The 19092-nt window shown below is 38.9% G+C and overlaps 1 protein-coding gene across 1 annotated transcript in view; it reads left to right on the top strand.

Moving 5' to 3' along the window:
• Positions 1–19092, top strand: part of Vmp1 (vacuole membrane protein 1) — a 94484-nt gene that overhangs the window by 7667 nt on the left and 67725 nt on the right. Inside the window, exons 2-5 of the mRNA XM_031355016.1 lie at positions 10355–10456; positions 11971–12106; positions 13469–13559; positions 15289–15399. Coding sequence (XP_031210876.1) covers positions 10381–10456; positions 11971–12106; positions 13469–13559; positions 15289–15399 — 414 coding nt within the window. The 5' untranslated portion in view covers positions 10355–10380. The remainder of the gene's footprint in view (positions 1–10354; positions 10457–11970; positions 12107–13468; positions 13560–15288; positions 15400–19092) is intronic.

The following is a 19092-nucleotide window of genomic DNA, read 5'->3' as shown; positions in this document are numbered from 1 at the left end:
AAAAAAAAAGAAAGAAAGAAAGAAAGAAATTGAGTTAAAAAATTTAAGGGAGTTCCCATGCATTCCCCATCAAATGATGTATTTTCAGAAAAGACATTCTTTATCTGGCATAACCATGTGACACTCTCTGTTGTCTATTCCATCTGGTGGTCTGATAGTTTCTTTGATAGTGTGCATTGAGTCAGGGAACACCTCTCCCTTAGATTGCTTATCCAGTTTCTAAAGCTCAGTTTTGCAGGTCCTTAGTCTTTCGAGCTTTATGGAATCTGCAGCCATTCTAGAAGTGGTTAGATACTTCTGAGAGCAGAAAGGTAACTGAAAGGTTGAATGCCACCTAAATTGACATCCTTGTATGGCTCCAGTGAAGAACTGAGGTTCATTTAGCACCAGACTTCAAAGGATGTTAATTTAATTATAAAACAGTGTTGCTAAGAAATGAGAATCAGGGGTCTAGTGCTTCTACTTTTCTTTCTCTTGTTAACTTTTCCAGCAACTTTTATCTTACTGTGTCATCACACAATTGTCTGAAAAGTTTGTCTTATTCCATACACACATTTGTATGTGGCTCTGTGCATGCATGCCAAAGCATGCCTGTGACAGTCATGGGACAACTTGCAGGAGTCAGTTCTCTCCTTTTACTTTGTGGGGCCTGGGATTGAACTCAGCTCATCAGTCTTGGTGGCAAGCGCCTGTACCCACTAAGCCATCTTGCTTTAGTTTTAGGGAAGAGAAGCTTTAGTTTTAGGGAAGAGAAGCGTCTTGCCTACATGGAAGCATATTCCATACATATTTAAGGCCATGCTGTGTCTGGGTATTGCTTTTAAATTGATGCCAACTTGGTGGGATTCCTTCCCCCTTTGGAGGACCCAAAACTAAATAGTTTTGTTTTGTATTGGTTTTGTATTATAAATAGGGCTAATGTTTAAAATGAATAGAGTATTATAGTCTTAGCACTGAACATACAGCTTACAAAGGCCCTTTGTGAGCTGACAGCACTGCTTCCTAAGTATTTCTGCTAGAAACTGACAAAAATAGCACATATTTTAACACTAAACTTTTATTTTAAACACAACCTTTAAAGGTATTTCTCATATCTGAAATGTTATTTGATATCCTGGATTATGTTTCTGTTCTATTTCTGTCTTCTGACCAAATCCACAAATTGAATTAGTGTAAGGAATATAAAGTTTAATTTAGGAGCCTCACTCTATGAGCAGAACTAACATGCTGTATGACCTCACTGCAAAGAAAGCTACACTGAAGGTCAAGAATTTATGCTGGATATTTGCTAACTTTTCAGACTTTTAAACAGAGCAAGAATCCTTTGGATTTACTTCCATATTCAGGAACTTGACAGTATTTCATGATAAATGATCCAAAATTGATCCTACAACATTGAATTGTGAAAAGTGACTTGTTATTTCATCTTATCCTAAAGTTTGTTTTTCTAGACACAGTTTCTCTGTGTGGTTCTGGCTATCCTCAAACTTACTTTGTAGATCAAACTGGCTTTGAACTCAGAGATCTACCTGCCTTTGTCTTCCAAGTGCTGGGATTAAAGATGTGCACCATCACAGCTCAGTTTAGATTTTTTTTTTTTTTATGTGTATGGCTGTTGGTCTACATGCATGTTTATGTACCATGTGTGATTGGTGCCCATGGAGGCCAGAAGAAAGCACTGGATTCCCTAGAACTGAAGTTATAAGCAGTTGTGAGCTGCTATATGAGTGCAGGGAACTGAACTTTGGATCTTTTGGAAGTGCACCAGTGCTCTTAACTACTGGGCCATCTCTCCAGCCTCCTTCTCTGTCCCCATGTAGGCTTTTATCCTCAAATAAATTTGGGGTGGAGGGTAACTTCAGATCTGTGGACCAGACTGGCCTGGAACACAAATATCTGTTTGCTTCTGCTTCCCAAGTGCTGGGATTAAAGGGGTGCACCACCACTGCCCCTCTTCCTCAAATGGCTTTGAATAGGTTGTCTTTTTTAGTGCATTTCAAAATGTTTAGGTTGTGGGGGGATTGAAGAACAAACTAAGAGTTCTGATTCTGTGGGTGCTTCTGTTACTTATGTTGTGAGAACAAGTTATGTAGGCTTGTGTATAGTGTAGAAAATTGTAGAAGGCAAATGCCTTTAAGGGAATATGGAGGGTAGTACTCATGTGATTTACCTTCAAGAAAAGGAAGGGGAGGGGCTGGAGCCTTGGCTCCACAGTTAGGAGCACTTGTCCTTCCAGAGGATCAGGTTTGGTTCCCAGAACCCACATGGTAGCACACAACTACCTGCAATTCTGGTTCCAGGAGACTCAGTGCCCTCTTCAGTCTCCTTAGATACGTGTTGGCAAAACAACTATACACATGAAATTTTGTTGTTGTTGTTGTTGTTGTTGTTGTTGTTATTATTATTGGAAAAGAAGAGGGCATGGAGGAATAGTGCTCCTATCTGCCAAGTCATTATGCCAGGCACTTAAATGTAATCTCCCTAGGTAATTTGATTATTGTTGGGTTTTTTTGTTTTGTTTTTTGCTTTTTTGTGACATGTTCTGGCTCTGGCTAGCCTGAAACTTGTGAGGTTTCCCCAGGCTTTGCCTCCTGAGTGCTGAGATTACATGTTTGTGTCATCATGTGTTTTGCCTTGTTTTGTTTTGTTGAGATAGGATCTCACACTAGCACATATTGGCCTAGAATTCGTTATGTATCTCATGGCCTTAGCTTTTCTAAAGCTAGGATAAATCAGTGTGCCTAGATCTATATACTTCCTCTTGAAATAGCAAAACTACCTTACAGACAATCCCCTAAGGCAAAACAAAAACATTTAAAGACGCAATGAAAATTAAGATGGGCGTGTTATACAGATAGGTTCAAATGCAAAAGCTTAAATTACCCAAAGAAACACTTTAAAAGAAAGAGAAAAAACTATGGGCTAGAATGAATCAGCTGTTAAGAGCACTCACTGACTGTTCTTGCAGAGGACCCCAGTTCAATTCCCAGCACCAACATAGTGGTTCATTAACCATTTGTAACTCCAGTTTCAGGGCATGTAACTAACTCTTCTGGCCTCCATAGGCACTCCATACATCTGATGCATAGATGCACATACAGGCAAAACATCCATGTGCATAAGTTTTTTTATTAAAGAAAAATTTAGGAGAGACTTAAGTGAAAATGCTAAGATTTTTTTTTTTTTTCTTTCCTGGCTATAAAAAGTTTACACCATTTTAAGCTGAGAAGGAAAGCAGAAATGGGGTAGGCTATAACTAAGTTCTGTCTTGGGAAATAGTCATGGAATACATAATGTAAATAATTCTTCTCCTAATATGACATCAACTTAATCAGAACATATTGGAAACTTTGAGGAACAAACCTCCCTGTGCCTCTAACAAGTGAGATGATAAGTGATATTAACAGGCTGTGTAGACTATAGATTGGTATCCACCTAAGCTTGCAAACACAGTGGCAAAGATAAAAGGCAGGTAGATAGATACAGTGTCCTCTGAGGGCATCTAAAACAGGGGCTGAGCCTTGGCTCTGTAGTTTAGAAATTTGAAGCTTGATTCCGTGGCTCACTGATTTAGTCGAAGCAGAGGCAGGTCTATGTGAGTTCAAAACCAGCCTCATCTACAGAGGGAGTTCCAGGAGAGCTAGGGCTACACAGAGAAAGCATATATAAAAAAACAAAACAAACAAACAAGCAAACAGGGCTGGAAAGATGGCTCAGAGGTTAAGAGCACTGGTTGCTCTTCCAGAGGTCCTGAGTTCAGATCCTAGCAGTCACATGGTGGCTCACAACCATCTGTAATGGGATGGTTCTCTTCTGGATGTCTGAAGACATAGCACTCGTATACATAATATATCTTTAAAAAAGGAGAAGGAAGAGGAGAAGAAGGGAAGGAAGGAAGGAAAGAAAAGAAGAAAGAAAAGAAAAAAATTGAGTTAATAAACATACCGCTGAATGGCCTGTAGGGGTTAGAATTATTCTAACCAGCCTTATAAACCAAAATACTGCTTTTCTAATACAAACAGAAATACATAGAGATCGTTTCTTTCAAAATTCTCCAAGAAATAATCTAGTTTAAAGGAAAGTGTCTTGCCAATAGGTCAGCATACTCCGTATTGCTATTGCAGGCCATGTTTTATCTGATTACTGCTCTTAGGTTTGCTGTAACTTGTTCTGTGACATTACCTGAGTCACTTGACTTCTGCCTGCCAGTGTGTGCATTATTGGAGTCCGTTAGACTTGAATACTTAAATCCTTCTGTGATCTAATTATTCTTACAGAATATTCATAAGGCACTGTCATGCAGAACATTCTACTTTTGAGAGGAAAAGAATTGTCACTATGTAGAGGGCATTTAAGGCCGAGTGACTAGATGACATCATTAGGGAGAGAGTGTGAAGAGAATGCAAAAAGGAACTTGGGAGGAGGCATTGAATAGAGTAGAAGCAAAAAGATCTGTCAGCAGAGTATGCAGAGTGGGGAGGAAACCAGACCCTGCAAGGAGAAAGTGATTTCCTGCCCCCAGCTAGGTAAGAGGCTCAGTAAGATACTATTGTTCTTGATTTCCTGGAGTCAGAAGTGAAGTCAGAAGGCTCACTGCAGTGGAGTAGAGATTTGCTGCCGGGGAAATGGACAGTGTCTAGGACAGAGATAAAGAAGCCAAGGTTGGTCACACAGAGACAACTAAGAGAGCTAAGTCCCCCAAAAGGTGAAAGGGGTTAGTGTGGAATTTGTGTTCCCCACAGGTCTTTGATGGCTTAAGTGGGTGGAAGTATGTTTAGTAGGTTTAGTAGCACTCAAAAACAGGGTTGTCCCTCTGTTTTTGTGTACAAAATTAAGGGCTAAGGCTGTAGGTCAGTGGAAGTGTTTGTCTCACGTGCATGGTGTACGATGATCATTCCCAGGAGTGCCACAAAAAAACTAAGCTGATAGCTAAGAAAATGATGAGTATTAGTTGAAAGGCTGGGGTTTGGCATCTCAGATAATAACTAGCACCAGTGAACACTTGATAGATGTTTACAGAGTGAACTTAAAGTGGCTGTTCTGTTGTATTTTTATTATTCCAGCTGTGTCTAGTTATTCTGACTCACCTTAAGATTACAGAGTGGTCTTGGAGACATGGCAGCTTTGCAGAGTTCTACAATGTGTGTGGCAAAAAATTATGTTCTAAATTAGGAATTAAATTCTATTGACAAGATCTGAGTACATAGTGGGGAATGTCTTCAGTCTCCTGCTTCAATCACACAAGTGTTGGGTTTATGGGTGTGTATCACCACACTACCATCTTGGAAATGGTCAAAATGCAAAATGAGGGTTTGTTTTGTTTGCTTGTGGCCCTGGCTCTCAAACTCAAGGCCTTGGATATATTAAGGCCACTGCTTTACCACTGAGCCATATCCTTAACTTCCAAGAGGTTCTGATGAGTTTATAATTTAACTGTACAGAAGCCGTTTTTCTTAGTTTATATTTTTCTTCACCTTTATATTATAATTTCTTCTTTGGGAAATAATACAGGTTTTTAAAAACTTGAAGGTTTTTTTTGTTTTGTTTTGTTTTGGCTTGGTTTTGGTTTTTCGAGACAGGGTTTCTCAGTGTAGCCCTGGGTGTCCTGGAACTCACTCTGTAGACCAGGCTGGCCTCAAACTCAGAAATCCGCCTGCCTCTGCCTCCCAAGTGCTGGGATTCAAAGGCGTGCGCCACCACTGCCCAGCTAAAAACTTGTTAAAACTGAGTTTGTTTCTTATGTGAAGAACTAGACTGACTAAACAAAACTAACTTTTCTTGGTTATTTCTAACAAATAAAATCCAAATTATTTTATGTTTTATTATAGAGGCTGTTTTTGAGAAAGAAATGTTAGAAAGATTTTTTTAGTATATTGTATAAGAACAGACTATTTGCTGAAATAATCTCTGTTATAGTATTTTAAAAACAAAACCTTTAATTCCACAATACCATTATTATTAGATTCTGCCTCAAATGGACCTAGGTTGTTTTGAATAAAACTCTTGTCTATTCAAGATAATGCTATAGGAAAGAATAATAAATAGGGGAAATTAGTTTGATTAGCCAAATGGTTTTGTAGGAATGGGTAGTGATGGAAAGTTTGCTTCATAATTCATGTGAGCACAAGTGCATGCATGCTCGAGGTTATGCATGGTTTCAGGATCTCAACACTGACTGGAACTCAGTATATAGTCTAGCCTGGTCCCACATGTGTGGCAGTTCTGCTGCTCTGCCTCTCAAGTGTAGGTATTTAAGTGTGCATTTCCATTCCCAGTTTATGCTCTGTTCTTTTCCCCACAAATTGATCAAATTTTACTTGTTGTGATATATATGGATGTATACTTATGTAGAGCTTCAAGTTAAGTAACTAGACGGGGGGGGGGGGGGGGGGGGGGTGAGGGGGCTGGCGAGATGGCTCAGCAGGTACACAACCATCCGTAATGAGTTCTAACTTCTTCTGGTGTGTCTGAAGGCAGCTACAGTGTATTACTGTATTATGCCGGAGCGAGTGGGGCGTGGGCCGGAGCAAGCAGAGGTCCTGAGTTCAATTCCCAGCAGCCACATGACTCATGGCCATCTGTACAGCTACAGTGTACTCATACACATAAAATAAATAAATAAATCTTAAAAAAAAAAAAAAAAGGAACTAGACGGGCTGGGCAGTGGTAGTGCACACCTTTAGACCTAGCACTTGGGCAGAGGCAGAAGTGTCTCTGTGAGTTCAAGGCTAGCCTGGTCTACAGAATAAGTTCCAGGATAGCCAGGGCTACATAGAGAAACACTGTCTTTGAAAATAAATAGATAGCCGGGCGGTGGTGGCGCACGCCTTTAATCTCAGCACTTGGGAGGCAAGACAGAGGCAGGCAGATTTCTGAGGCCAGCCTGGTCTACGGAGTGAGATCCAGGACAGCCAAGGCTACACAGAGAAATCCTGTCTCGAAAAGAACCAAAAAAAGAAAAAAAAAGAAAAGAAATAGATAAATAGAAAGAAAGAAGAAAATCCTTCATTTCTGTAGACAGTGCTATTTCAGACACCCTCAGTACTTTGCTAATATTAGACCTCCACTTTATAAGCTATTTTGATGCTCTGATATTATATTTTCACTTTTTAAAAAGATTTATTTATTTATTTATTTATCTACTTTTTAAAATGAATACACTGTAGCTGTTTTCAGACACACCAGAAGAGGGCATGGAGAAGCCACCAGGTGTTTGCTGAGAATTGAACTCATGACCTCTGGAAGAGCAGTTAGTGCTTTTAACCACTGAGCCATCTCTCCAGCCCCTGATTTTATGTTTTCACAAAAAACTTTGTCATTCTTTTATAGTAATGATATGTGCTATGTTGTTTGTTTGACAATATATTCACAGAAATTTGACATAAATTTATAAAACCAAACTTGGAATGTATTGTGCTTTGAGCTTCCATAATACTCCAGCTCATCTTCATTGTGTTAGGTAATATATATTGGATTCATATGAAAGATATGGCAGGAGCTAGTGAGATGATGATGGCAGGTAAAGTGCCTGCAATGCAGCCATGAGGATAGGAGTTGAGATCCCGAGCACCCGTATAATAAGAGCTAGGCATGTCTAGTGCTGGTGAGCACTAAGACAAACTGATCTCTGGAGTTGGCCAGCCAGGCTAGCTGCACCAACGAACTCCAGGTCCTGGCTCAAGAAAATACGGTGGAGAGCTATGGGGGAAGACAAGCTGATGTCTACCTCTGGCCTGTGCACACACCCATCCACCCTAACAAAGATGAGGTTATATGTATTTGTATGTTATATAGATCACCTTAAATTTTTTTGTACCTGTTGATAACCCATGTTGTCCCTATTTTACAAATAAAAGCAACCAGTACTCTTAACACTTAGGAAACTGAAGTAAAAAGATACTGTTGTGGAGTTCAAGTCCAGCCTATGCTACTTAATGAGTTGGAGGCCACCTTGCACTATCTAATGAGACCCTGCCTCAAAACAGCAACAAAATTAAATTTGTTTGTAGAGATTTAAGACCTGTTCCAAGTTCCTAATGAAGGTTAAATTTAAACTGAGTTCCATTGAACTCTAAACTCTATTTTCACTTTCTAAATTACACACTGTCATTTTTAATCTAAGCTCCTTAAAACCCCAGCTTCACTCTGCTGTGTTGTAATTGATCTCGTGTATTTGTTTGGTTTTCTGCCAGACTCTCCTGAAGAGGAGCTTTATCTTACTCATATTTGTAACCTCACCTCGGGGCCTGTTACAGACTAGTAGAGTTAACCACAGTGGTATCACTGATAAGGAAGCATGAGGTTTATTTTCTGGTTTAGTTCATTGTTTCATGAACCTCCTACCATTTGGATGTCTTAGCTTTTAGGGTTAGTTTTATGCAAATACATGTGCACACACAAACTCTTTTATATAAATGTCCTGCCCCTGGCCAGCCAGTGATCACCTTCTTTTTGATCTTGTGTGGGGGTGTGTGTGAGTGTGGGTGTGAGCAAGTGGAGGCCAGAGGTCACCTTGAGCATTGTTCCTTAGTTCCTTTGTACCTCTTTTTTTTTTTTTTTTAAAGATTTATTTGTTTTATGTGTTTTATGTATGTGAGTACACTGTAGCTGTCTTCACACACAGCAGAAGAGGACATTGGATATCATTACAGATGGTTGTGAACCACCATGTGGCTGCTGGGGAACTCAGGACCTCTGGAAGAGCAGTCAGTGCTCTTCACCACTGAGCCATCTCTCCAGCCCCCGTACCTTGTTTTTTTGTTTTGTTTTGTTTTTTTAAATAAAGTCACTGAGACCTGGGACTCAATAAGTAGACTAGGCTGGCTGGCTAGCAAGTCCTAGGAGTCTGCTTGTTTCACCTTGGCAGTGCTGTGGTCACACTCCCCCACACCTGGACTTTTACTTGGGTGCTAGGGATCAAACTCAGGTCCTTATGCTTGTGTGGTTAGCACATCACCAACTGAACTGTCTCCCTAGCCTCTGTTTTTGAAGCAGTCTTATATTGTAGTCCATGCTAGGTCGGTATTCTGTTGAACAAGTTGGCCTCTATCTTGTGGCAGTTTCTTAAATTCTGAGATTACAGGAATGAGGTATCATGACTGGCTCTTATCTTTGGAGAACTTGTTTGGAGGTTCTAGCAGAGACACACGACTACTCCATTACCCTTGCCTGACAAATAACAATCTTCTTTAACCCACCAAGCATGCATCTTTGAAAGAAACATACACAGAGTAATGAGGGAAGAAAAGACATCACCTTAGGTAGCTGACTCAGCAGTCAACCTAGCAGTCAGAATCAGTGGGTGACAAGATGTTACAAACAGGTTACACTCTCATCTGTTTATCTCTTCTATGGGTGAATATTGAAATATTCAATAATATTTCATTATTTGAAAATACACTTCTCTCCCTTTTGAGATAGACTATCATTTAGCCCAGACAGGCCTTAAACTTCCAATCCTTCCACCTCTGTGTCTCACATGCTAGGATGATGATTGTATGCCACTTCTGCTAGTTGGTGCTTAGAGATTAAACCCTCGGCTTTGTGCATGCTAAGCAAGCATTCTACTACCATCTGGCTATATCTCTAGCCCAGTATATTTTAAACTTGAAAATCTTATCTTCTGTACCCATTACCATTCAAGTCCTACATAAAGTTGACCTGTAGTCTTGGGTCTGTGACATTTGAGTTGATATAATGAATTTATTTTCTAATAATGTTAACATGACTATAAAAGAAAAGGAGAAAAAGATGTGATAACTTTAAGTAATATATGACATTAATTTATAAATTAGATATTAAATCTATATGCTATCAATATTTGAAGGTACTAGTTCTTGATACCTTTATTCTGTGAATAGTGCTCCCAAATTTTAATCTGGAAAAAAGAAAAACCCAAAACACTAGAATACTTTTTTTTTTTCTAATTTCATGTGCATTGGTGTATTGGCTGCATGTAAGTCTATATGAAGGTACCAGCTCTTCTGGAACTGGTTAAGGACAGTTGTAAACTGCCATGTAGGTACTAGGAATTGAACCCAGGTCCTCTGGAAGAGCAGCCAATGCTCTTAACCACTGAGCCATCTCTCCAGCCCTAGAATAACTATTTAGAAAAGATTTATAACCACAAGCTTACTTAGTGGTTTGTTTATTTATTTATTCATTCTTATTACAAGTTTTGTGTGGGATTATATAAATTGTTTATAAAATTCTTTGCTATAAAAGAGAAAATAGTGTTAACATATCATACAATTAGCATTGGGGATATATGCCATGTTACTCCTGTATTCTGCTTTAGTCTCTGGGGCAAAGCAGAAGAATCTAATGTATTGCTGGGCTTTATTTTCTATATTAGCTCCTCCAGAGTTACTGATCTATGAAATGGCAGAGAATGGAAAAAATTGTGACCAGAGACGTGTAGCAATGAGTAAGGAACAGCATAATGGAAGTTTCACAGGTAAGGATCATGTGGCTGCTCTAACAACAAACTTTCCCTGGGCATTTGATTAGTGTTATTCTTCTGGAGCTTTACAGGAATTTCTTCACTTAATCTTTACACTGACCAAGTAATTTGCCTCTGCATTTTGAGATGGAGGCACAGGCAGGCAGATATCCATAGTTCCACACCAGCCTGTTCTGTTCTACATAGTGAATTCTAGGACAGCCAGGGCTATGTACTGACACCCTAACTCTTTTTTTTTTTTTTTTGGTTTTTCAAGACAGAGTTTCTCTGTATAGCCCATGCTAGCCTCGAACTCAGAAATCCGCCTGCTTCTGCCTCCCAAGTGCTGGGATTAAAGGTGTGAGCCACCACCACCCGGCTGACACCCTATCTCAAAACAAACAAAAAAACAGATTGCAGAAGAAATACCTAACCTACACGTATCATTCCCCAAATTTGGATTTTTTCCTTTTTGGGGTGTTTTTTTTTTTTTTTTTTGGTTTTTTTTTTTATGACAGGGTTTCTCTGTGTATCCCTGTCTGTCCTGGAACTCACTCTGTAGACCAGGCTGGCCTCGAACTCAGAAATCCACTTGCCTCTGCCTCACAAGTGCTGGGATTAAAGGCGTGTGCCACCACTGCCCAGCCCATTCCCCAGTTTTGTAGTTTGAGTCCAAATACAACTGCTGGATTCTGTTCCTTTCCAGGGGAGAGGGTGCATTTTGAGATTGGGTTTCTCTGCAACAGCCCTAGTTCTAGAACTCACTTTATAGGCCAAGCTTGTCATTTTGTGTAGGATACATGCTACGAAAGGAATTACATGATTTGTGTGTGTGTGTGTGTGTGTGTGTGTGTGTGTGTGTGTGTGTTTTGTTTTGTTTTTGCAGAGTTTGTTTTTGTTGCCTCAATAATACTGATGGGAAAATAATAGATGTAGGGCCAGTGCACAGAGGACATGGACAGCATGCATGAAATCCTGGATTCAGTCCTCAGCACCAAAAAGGAGCGGCAACCATGACAGTTCATTTTATATCTGACTATTTAGACCAGTTCCCATTTCTCAGGATTATTGGGCTTGCTGTGAATGGTTGCCTGGGACATGTATGACACTTTCTTTCTAAGCATCATGCATTATGCATTATGCCGTCCTTCTCTGTGATAACTAAGAATACTCTGCAAAGTCGGGACTGATGGAGTGGAAAGAAATAGGCAAAGCTACACAGGCAGTGAGCAGTGAGAAGCCGCTGGGGCTTCAGAACAGGGCCTACTGCAATCCTGTTCTTCTGTTAAGATTTCAGAGACTAGAATTTTGTTCTCTAGATTGCCTCCTCTACAGAAGGCTGATCTCTGTTTGGTACTTAGAACTCCTTAAATTTACATGATCACAATGTTAAAATCTCATTTACACTTTTGAGGTATGTGTATGCTGTGAGAGATACAAGACAGCAAGGTGGGTCGATTTTTATTCTTTGAAAATGGTGGTACAGATGTTAGGAATGCTCCTTTAACTTCCATGCTGTTGTTTTTCAGACCCCTCTTCAGTACATGAGAAGAAGAAAAGGGATCGGGAAGAAAGACAGAATATTGTCCTGTGGAGACAGCCACTCATTACCTTGCAGTATTTCTCTCTGGAAACTCTCATAGTTTTGAAGGAATGGACCTCAAAGTAAAGAACTTTCTTACTACTTTTTATATAAACCATATTTACTAATTTTAGAAGTCTTTAGCCGTCTTCTACTCCCTGCCATCTGTTTCACCAAAACGGATTAATTAAATTTAGAACATTATCATAGGAACATTTGTTTTCCTTCCTATAGTTTAAAAAGAATTAGATTGGAGGAATGGGGATGTAGCTCGGTTAGAGTGCTTGCCTCTCATGCACAAAACCATTACCAAACAAGAACCAAGTTTCCAAGATTTCCATCTACTGTATACTTGAAGACCAGCCTCGGCTACATAAAGACTATGTGGCCTCACCTCACCCCACCTCAAATGGAGAGCACTAGATTGGGATATTCAGTTTGAAGGAAAGATGAGTGAGGAAACATTATTTATTTGATAGGTTATTGCAGGTGACTGCCTACTCTTGTCTTCTAGGGGAAACATGAAAAAGGTAGTGGTTGTTTCCACCTGATTTTATCTTTTTTTTTTTTTAAGATTTATTTGTTATTATGTATAAGTATGTATAAGTAGCTGTCTTCAGACACACCAGAGAGGGCATCAGATCTATTTACGGATGGTTGTGAGCCACCATGTGGTTGCTGGGATTTGGACTCAGGACCTTCGGAAGAACAGTCAGTGCTCTTAACAGCTGAGCCATCTCTCCAGCCCCCCTGATTTTATCTTAAAAAGAAACCAGGCCTGTTTGCAGTAGATACCCTAGTCTGCTTTACTGACAGCCAGGGAAAAAGAGCTCTGCCATAAAATGTGTCCTGTCTTTAAATTCTGTGCACCTAGCTGGTTTGAATATGGTAGAGAACAATTTCACGTCCTATTATTTTTGTGTCCTTTTAAAGAATCTATACTGTTATCTTACAATTTTGTTGTACTTAATATTTATAAAACATTTTATAACAAATTTTAGCTCATTTGATCCCTCTAGGAGCTCCACAAAGAAAGAAAAGCAAATATATGATTATTTAAAATTTTTAAATAATCATATTTTTATTTTAATATATAATTTTTAATATATAATTATACAATTTTTAATCATATAATCAATTTTTAAAAGTAAAAATGCAAATCAGATTAGTTAAATGTATTGCTAAAAGAGCACTCCCCATTGGCCAACTCTGCCTGTAGCTTGAAAGTGGGCGCTTTTGCTGTTGCACTGTAATACCTCTCCAAATTTAAAGATGAGGTTTGAACAAGATAAGGCTTTGTGGTGGAGAAAGGCTGTCTGAGTAAGAGTGAGGTTGTATGATAACTCAGTTGTGGCCCTGTGTACCTTGACTGACTCTCCTACATCCTAAAGGCTGTTTCTACAAATTGCAAGATTAATGTGACTTTTTTTTCATTTCTTTTTAAGATTGTGGCATCGTCAAAGCATTGTGGTGTCCTTTTTACTGCTGCTCGCTGTGCTTGTAGCTACGTATTATGTGGAAGGAGCGCACCAACAGGTAAGGTGCTGCATTTCCCATTCTGTAGCACACATTTCAGAATGAGACTAATGCAGGTTTCATAGAATTTATACCTTCAACATTTTAAGCATACTGATAGCTGGTATCTTAATGTCTTATTCCATACACTAAAAATACCCAAGCCCTGTCTCCTAGCTATTCAACGTTATTTTGGTATTTAGGATACCTTTTTACCTTCAAAGATTTAAGCTAGCTTTTTTAGTATTTAGTCAAAACAGCATGGATCCTTTCATCTTTACCACAGTGTCTTCATAATGTCTACTGTCTACCTTTCTGATACGTCCAAACAGATTTCATCCTAAATTGAGAGGTTTTATGTTGTCTGTGAAAGGTAGATTCGTTTCCCTGCAGTCAATAGTCATAGTACTGATGGGAAAATAAGGAAGTAACATTTTGTCAGCACATTTTCATTAAAATAGTGAAGCATTAATCTAGTCTAATAGAAAATGTTTTTTAAAAGCTATCATTTTAAAGTAATTTACTTCTAATGTCAAGGAAGGTTTTTGTTGTTGTTTTGTTTGTTTGGTTTGGTTTTGGTTTTTAGGGGTTTTTTGGTTTTTTGAGACAGGGTTTCTTTGTATAGCCCTAGCTGTCCTGGAATTCACTCTGTAGACCAGGCTGGCCTCAAACTCAGAAATCCACCTGCCTCTGCCTCCCAAGTGCTGGGATTAAAGGCATATGCCACCACCACCCGGCATTTTTATTTTATTAACACTGAGAAATTTGTCTAGAAATAAGTCAGCACTTTCTTGAAAAGTCGGGTCTTTCTTATACTGGACTTCATTTTTTACTCCTGTTTGAAAAACAACCTGGTGTTAAGCATACAAAAATTGTTTTATTCTTATTTTTTACTTTAAAAATCAAGAATTTATTCTATTTACAAAAATGTGTGATTGCTCCCCAATCTTGGTATTTTGGGACAGGTTCTCTACATAGCACGTACTCTTCCTGAAACTCAGAGATTCCCCTTCCTTCCTCCGGAGTTTAAAGGCTTGCACCACCATACCTGGATCATTGCCCCCTTTCTTGACCACTGTGTCTTCTGTATTCCTAAAGCTTTGTCTTTACAAATATTGTATAACTGTCCCTTTCTTTTAACACTGTCTTATGTCTAATTTTTAAATCACTTTCAGGTGTTATTCTTTTTTTGTTTTGTTTTGTTTTGTTTTTTCGAGACAGGGTTTCTCTGTGTAGCCCTGGCTGTGCTGGAACTCACTCTGTACACCAGGCTGGCCTTGAACTCAGAAATCCACCTGCCTCTGCCTCCCAAGTGCTGGGATTAAAGGTGTGCGCTAACACCGCCCGGCTCAGGTGTTATTCTTAGCATTGCCATACTGGGTTGGGCATGGTAGCACACAAGGATCATCACCCCACTCAGGAAGCAGAAGCAGGAGGAGATCTGCAGTCTGAGATCCTGTCTCAAGAAATTAAAGAGAACAAAATAATAGTGATTACTAACCCTGTGGTTTGTTTTTTGTTTCCCCCATGCCCCCATGCTTAGAGGGGTTGGTTTTGTGTTTCGCCTTGCTTTTGTTTTTTGTCCTCTCTGCTGTAGTACACTGACAGTTTGAAACCTCTTCAAGGAGTGTGTTGTTTTACTGTTTCTCAGCTCATGAGAGCCTTCTAAGCTGAAGGATCACGAGGTGGTTGGCACTAGCATGGTCCTAGGCAGGTGTTCACTTTATACCTTGTCCCTTTTGTTTTTCAGTATGTGCAGCGGATAGAGAAGCAGTTTCTTTTGTATGCCTACTGGATAGGCCTGGGGATTTTGTCCTCTGTTGGCCTTGGAACAGGATTGCACACCTTTCTGCTTTATCTGGTAAGCATGGTTTTCTTTCAGGGAACAAACATGAAGTGGACTCTTCTTTCTAAATTCTGTGTTTAACTGCTTCTGTGTTTTCAAGTGTTCTGATCCTCAAACCAGTGCCTGAAGTAAACTCTTTTCAATTTTGAAGTAATGACTATTTTGCTTTATGCAATTGTTATTTTAATTGATGAAGTTCGTTTCAGTTTATACCATTGTGTATAAAGCTTAGAACAGATCATACCCATCATCTCAGCACTTGTGAGGTTGAGGAGCAGGATGGTGATGAGTTAGAGGTTAGTGCAGGCTCTGTGACAAGACACTGTCTCCAAAACACATAACAGTGAGCTGGCTCAGCCAGTCAGGGAGCTCATTGCCAAGCCTAATGGCTGGAGTTCAATCCTCAAAATCTACATGATAGGCAAAAAAGAGTACTAACTCCTGCAAATTGTCCTTTGACCTTTCTTATGTGCTCAGTTATGTGCACATACACACACACCAAACAAAGAAATGAAATAACAATAGCTTAAAAATAACAAGACAGAGGGTTGGAGAGATGGCTCAGTGGTTAAGACCACTGACTGCTCTTCCAGAGGTCCTGAGTTCAAATCCCAGCAACCACATGGTGGCTCACACCATCTGTAATCGGATTTGATGCTCTTTTCTGGTGTGTCTGAAGACAGCTCAGCGTACTTATATACATAAAATAAATAAATAAATCTTTAAAAAAAATAAAATAAAAAACAAAAACAAGAAAAGACTTTAAGTGGATTTGGACAGTTTTATCTGTTAATCAGTAACACAGAAACAGTGTCCTCACATTCTAAGTGGCCATGCCACACATCCATAGTTATTTAGATGCTGTTATTTAATATAACTGATAAAATAACATGTGAAACAGTGTTTTTATAACCCTTTCAAAAAAATTTTTTAAAGTATTTCCATGGTGAAATACTAATTAAAGTAAAAGAAAGTAAAGTTGAACTTTCTGTTTTTACAAGTGACTTTAAAAATCTGAGGTAGAATTAGGGGAGTGGTAGGCAACTGAAGACAGGACAACAGGATTTAGGTAGGCCCTGTCAGAGTGAGAAAAGCATGAGTGCTTATTAAACTCTGTGGATACGTGGTTTGCTGCTTTTGTTCTCTTCTTGTTCCTGAGTAAGGAGTTAAAAGCAATTCCATATTTGTAGTTTTATCTTCATTGGGTAAAAAGGATATCACAGTGATATTCAATGCTGAATTCATTCCATCATTTCAAACAAGTCTGCTACTAAATTCACTTCTGAATCCAATATGTTAATGTTAATGTTAAGGCATGAATGCTTGGCATAGGAGAGTGCTGAACAAATGATCTGAAGGATAATTTGGGAGTTTATCTTTAGTACATCATTTCTCTACATTTACTTTAAAGCTTGGAATTTTAAGTTAGACGCAGTGGCACATGGTACTAGCTACTTAGGGGACTATAGTAGGAGCTTTGGGAGTTTGAAGCTAGCTTGGGCAATATAAGGAGGCCCCCATCTAAAAAATATATGAATTTTAGAATTATATCTGCTTATCTCATATCTGAAATAAAAGTACTAGAGAAGTAATTGACTCTGTCTCTTAGTAACTGCTAAACTGATCTAAGTTTGTATTTATGGTATATGTGTGTGTGCAGATATATCTGTGTGTATACATGTAGATGGAGGCCACATGTCAACATTAGGTGTCTTCCTCAATCATGCGCCACATTTTTTGATACAGGGTCTACATAAACCCGTGTTTAGCTAGATTGCCTTGCCAGTAAGCCGCAGGGATCCTCTTGTCCTTTCCTCCCCAGTGCTGGGATCGCAAGTATCCTTCTCAGCTTTTTTGCATAAATGCTGGACATCCAAATGCAAGTCTGTGTGCTTAACTGAATCATCTCTGTGGTCCTGTAGCTGCTAAATTCTTAGTAGTGTAATATTGCATTCACATGCAGAAGCTGAAGGAGAGAGAAAAAGAAGATTATAAGATATCTTACTGTTCTTTTTTGTTTTTGTTTTTTATGTTTTGTGTGTGTGTGTGTGTGTGTGTGTGTGTGTGTGTGTTTTCAAGACAGGCTTTCTCTGTGTCCCCTGGCTTTTCTTGAACTCAGATCCACCTGCTTCTGCCTCCTAAGTGCTGGGATTAAAGATGTGGGCCACCACCACCCTATCTTCCTGTTCTTATATAGACCTACCATCTAATATTTCTTGGAAAAACAAAATGAAGAGATTCATTTGTAGTAGATAACCAACCTAAAATCATCTGGAAAGCAGCCTTCATAGCAAATTCTATTGAACATTAAAAAGAATTCAAATGAGCCCTTTTTAAATTGCATCAAATTTAGTATAAAGAAATTTGAGGACTGGAAAGATGATTGAATAAAGTACTTTCTGAACAGCCTTGAGGACCTAACTCTGAATCCTCAGATAAGCTGTTTTCTGACTTCTACACCTGTCCCATAGCACACCAACACTCACTTGCACAGACACATACAATAACAATAATAATAGTAATAATAACAACATTAATACTAGTAGTAGTAGTATTGTAACAGTAAAGCTTATTACAGAATTAATGTAAAAGAAAAGTAAAATCTTTGTTTCTATTAATGAGCATTTTTACCCTTGATCAGTGTGCTACTTTAGTGGAATGTAATTAGAATTTTCTCAGCTTTAACTTTCAATGTATATGAGTATTTTGTATATCTGCATCATGTGCTTGCCTGGTGCCTGTGGAGGAACTTGAGTTACAGACAGTTGTGAGCTGTCTTATGGGTACTAAGAACTGAACCCAGATCCTATGCAAGAGCAACACATCCTGATTCATCTCTCTAGCCCCTTGTTTTTTAAGAACAATTGCGAGGAAGTTATCTTTCTCACTGCACTCAGTGTTACATCTATTAAATACTAAGTCACAATCATGGAGATACAACCATTGAGCTTATGAAACTATTGAATTAATTATATATAAATGTTTCTATGGGAAGTTTTTTGTATATCTGTGTGTATTGTATTTGTATATAAATTGTTAAAATTACATGTGAACTTCAACAAATTAAAAAAAAGAAAGAAACTAGGGCCTAAAGGCAAAGCAGAGCCCTTTTGGTTTGTTCTTAATACAAGCTATTCCAATAACTCTGGACAGTTTATTTTTAATTTACCATTTCCTTTGTGATTTGTAACAACTTTTTAATCCTTAAGTAAGGGGGTCTCTACAACCCCAGTGGCCAACATGTCAGTCCACATAAGATGAGGTAGTTCAGCTCAGCACAGCTCAGTCGTCAATCCACATAAGATGAGGTAGTTCAGCTCAGCACAGCTCAGTCGTCAATCCACATAAGATGAGGTAGTTCAGCTCAGCACAGCTCAGTCGTCAGTCCACATAAGATGAGGTAGTTCAGCTCAGCACAGCTCAGTCGTCAGTCCACATAAGATGAGGTAGTTCAGCTCAGCACAGCTCAGTTGTCAATCCACATAAGATGAGGTAGTTCAGCTCAGCACAGCTCAGTCGTCTGTGTGAGTTTAAACTTTGAGAATCTGACCTCAGTTAGTTTCCTTTAGATATATTTAAGTACAGCATAAATTGTGAAAAAAATTTCTGGTGATAATTAACTCAATCCCATGTTGAAACTTTTTAAGTACATGTGACATCTTCCATAATGGTCTTGGGGAGGGTCTGCTGTGGGGTTTTTTTTTTTTT

This window comes from Mastomys coucha, unplaced genomic scaffold (genome assembly GCF_008632895.1).
Source record: "Mastomys coucha isolate ucsf_1 unplaced genomic scaffold, UCSF_Mcou_1 pScaffold5, whole genome shotgun sequence".
Taxonomy (NCBI): Eukaryota; Metazoa; Chordata; class Mammalia; order Rodentia; family Muridae; genus Mastomys; species Mastomys coucha.
The sequence above is the reverse complement of the archived record's forward strand: the minus strand, read 5'-3'. Positions and strand labels throughout refer to the sequence as shown.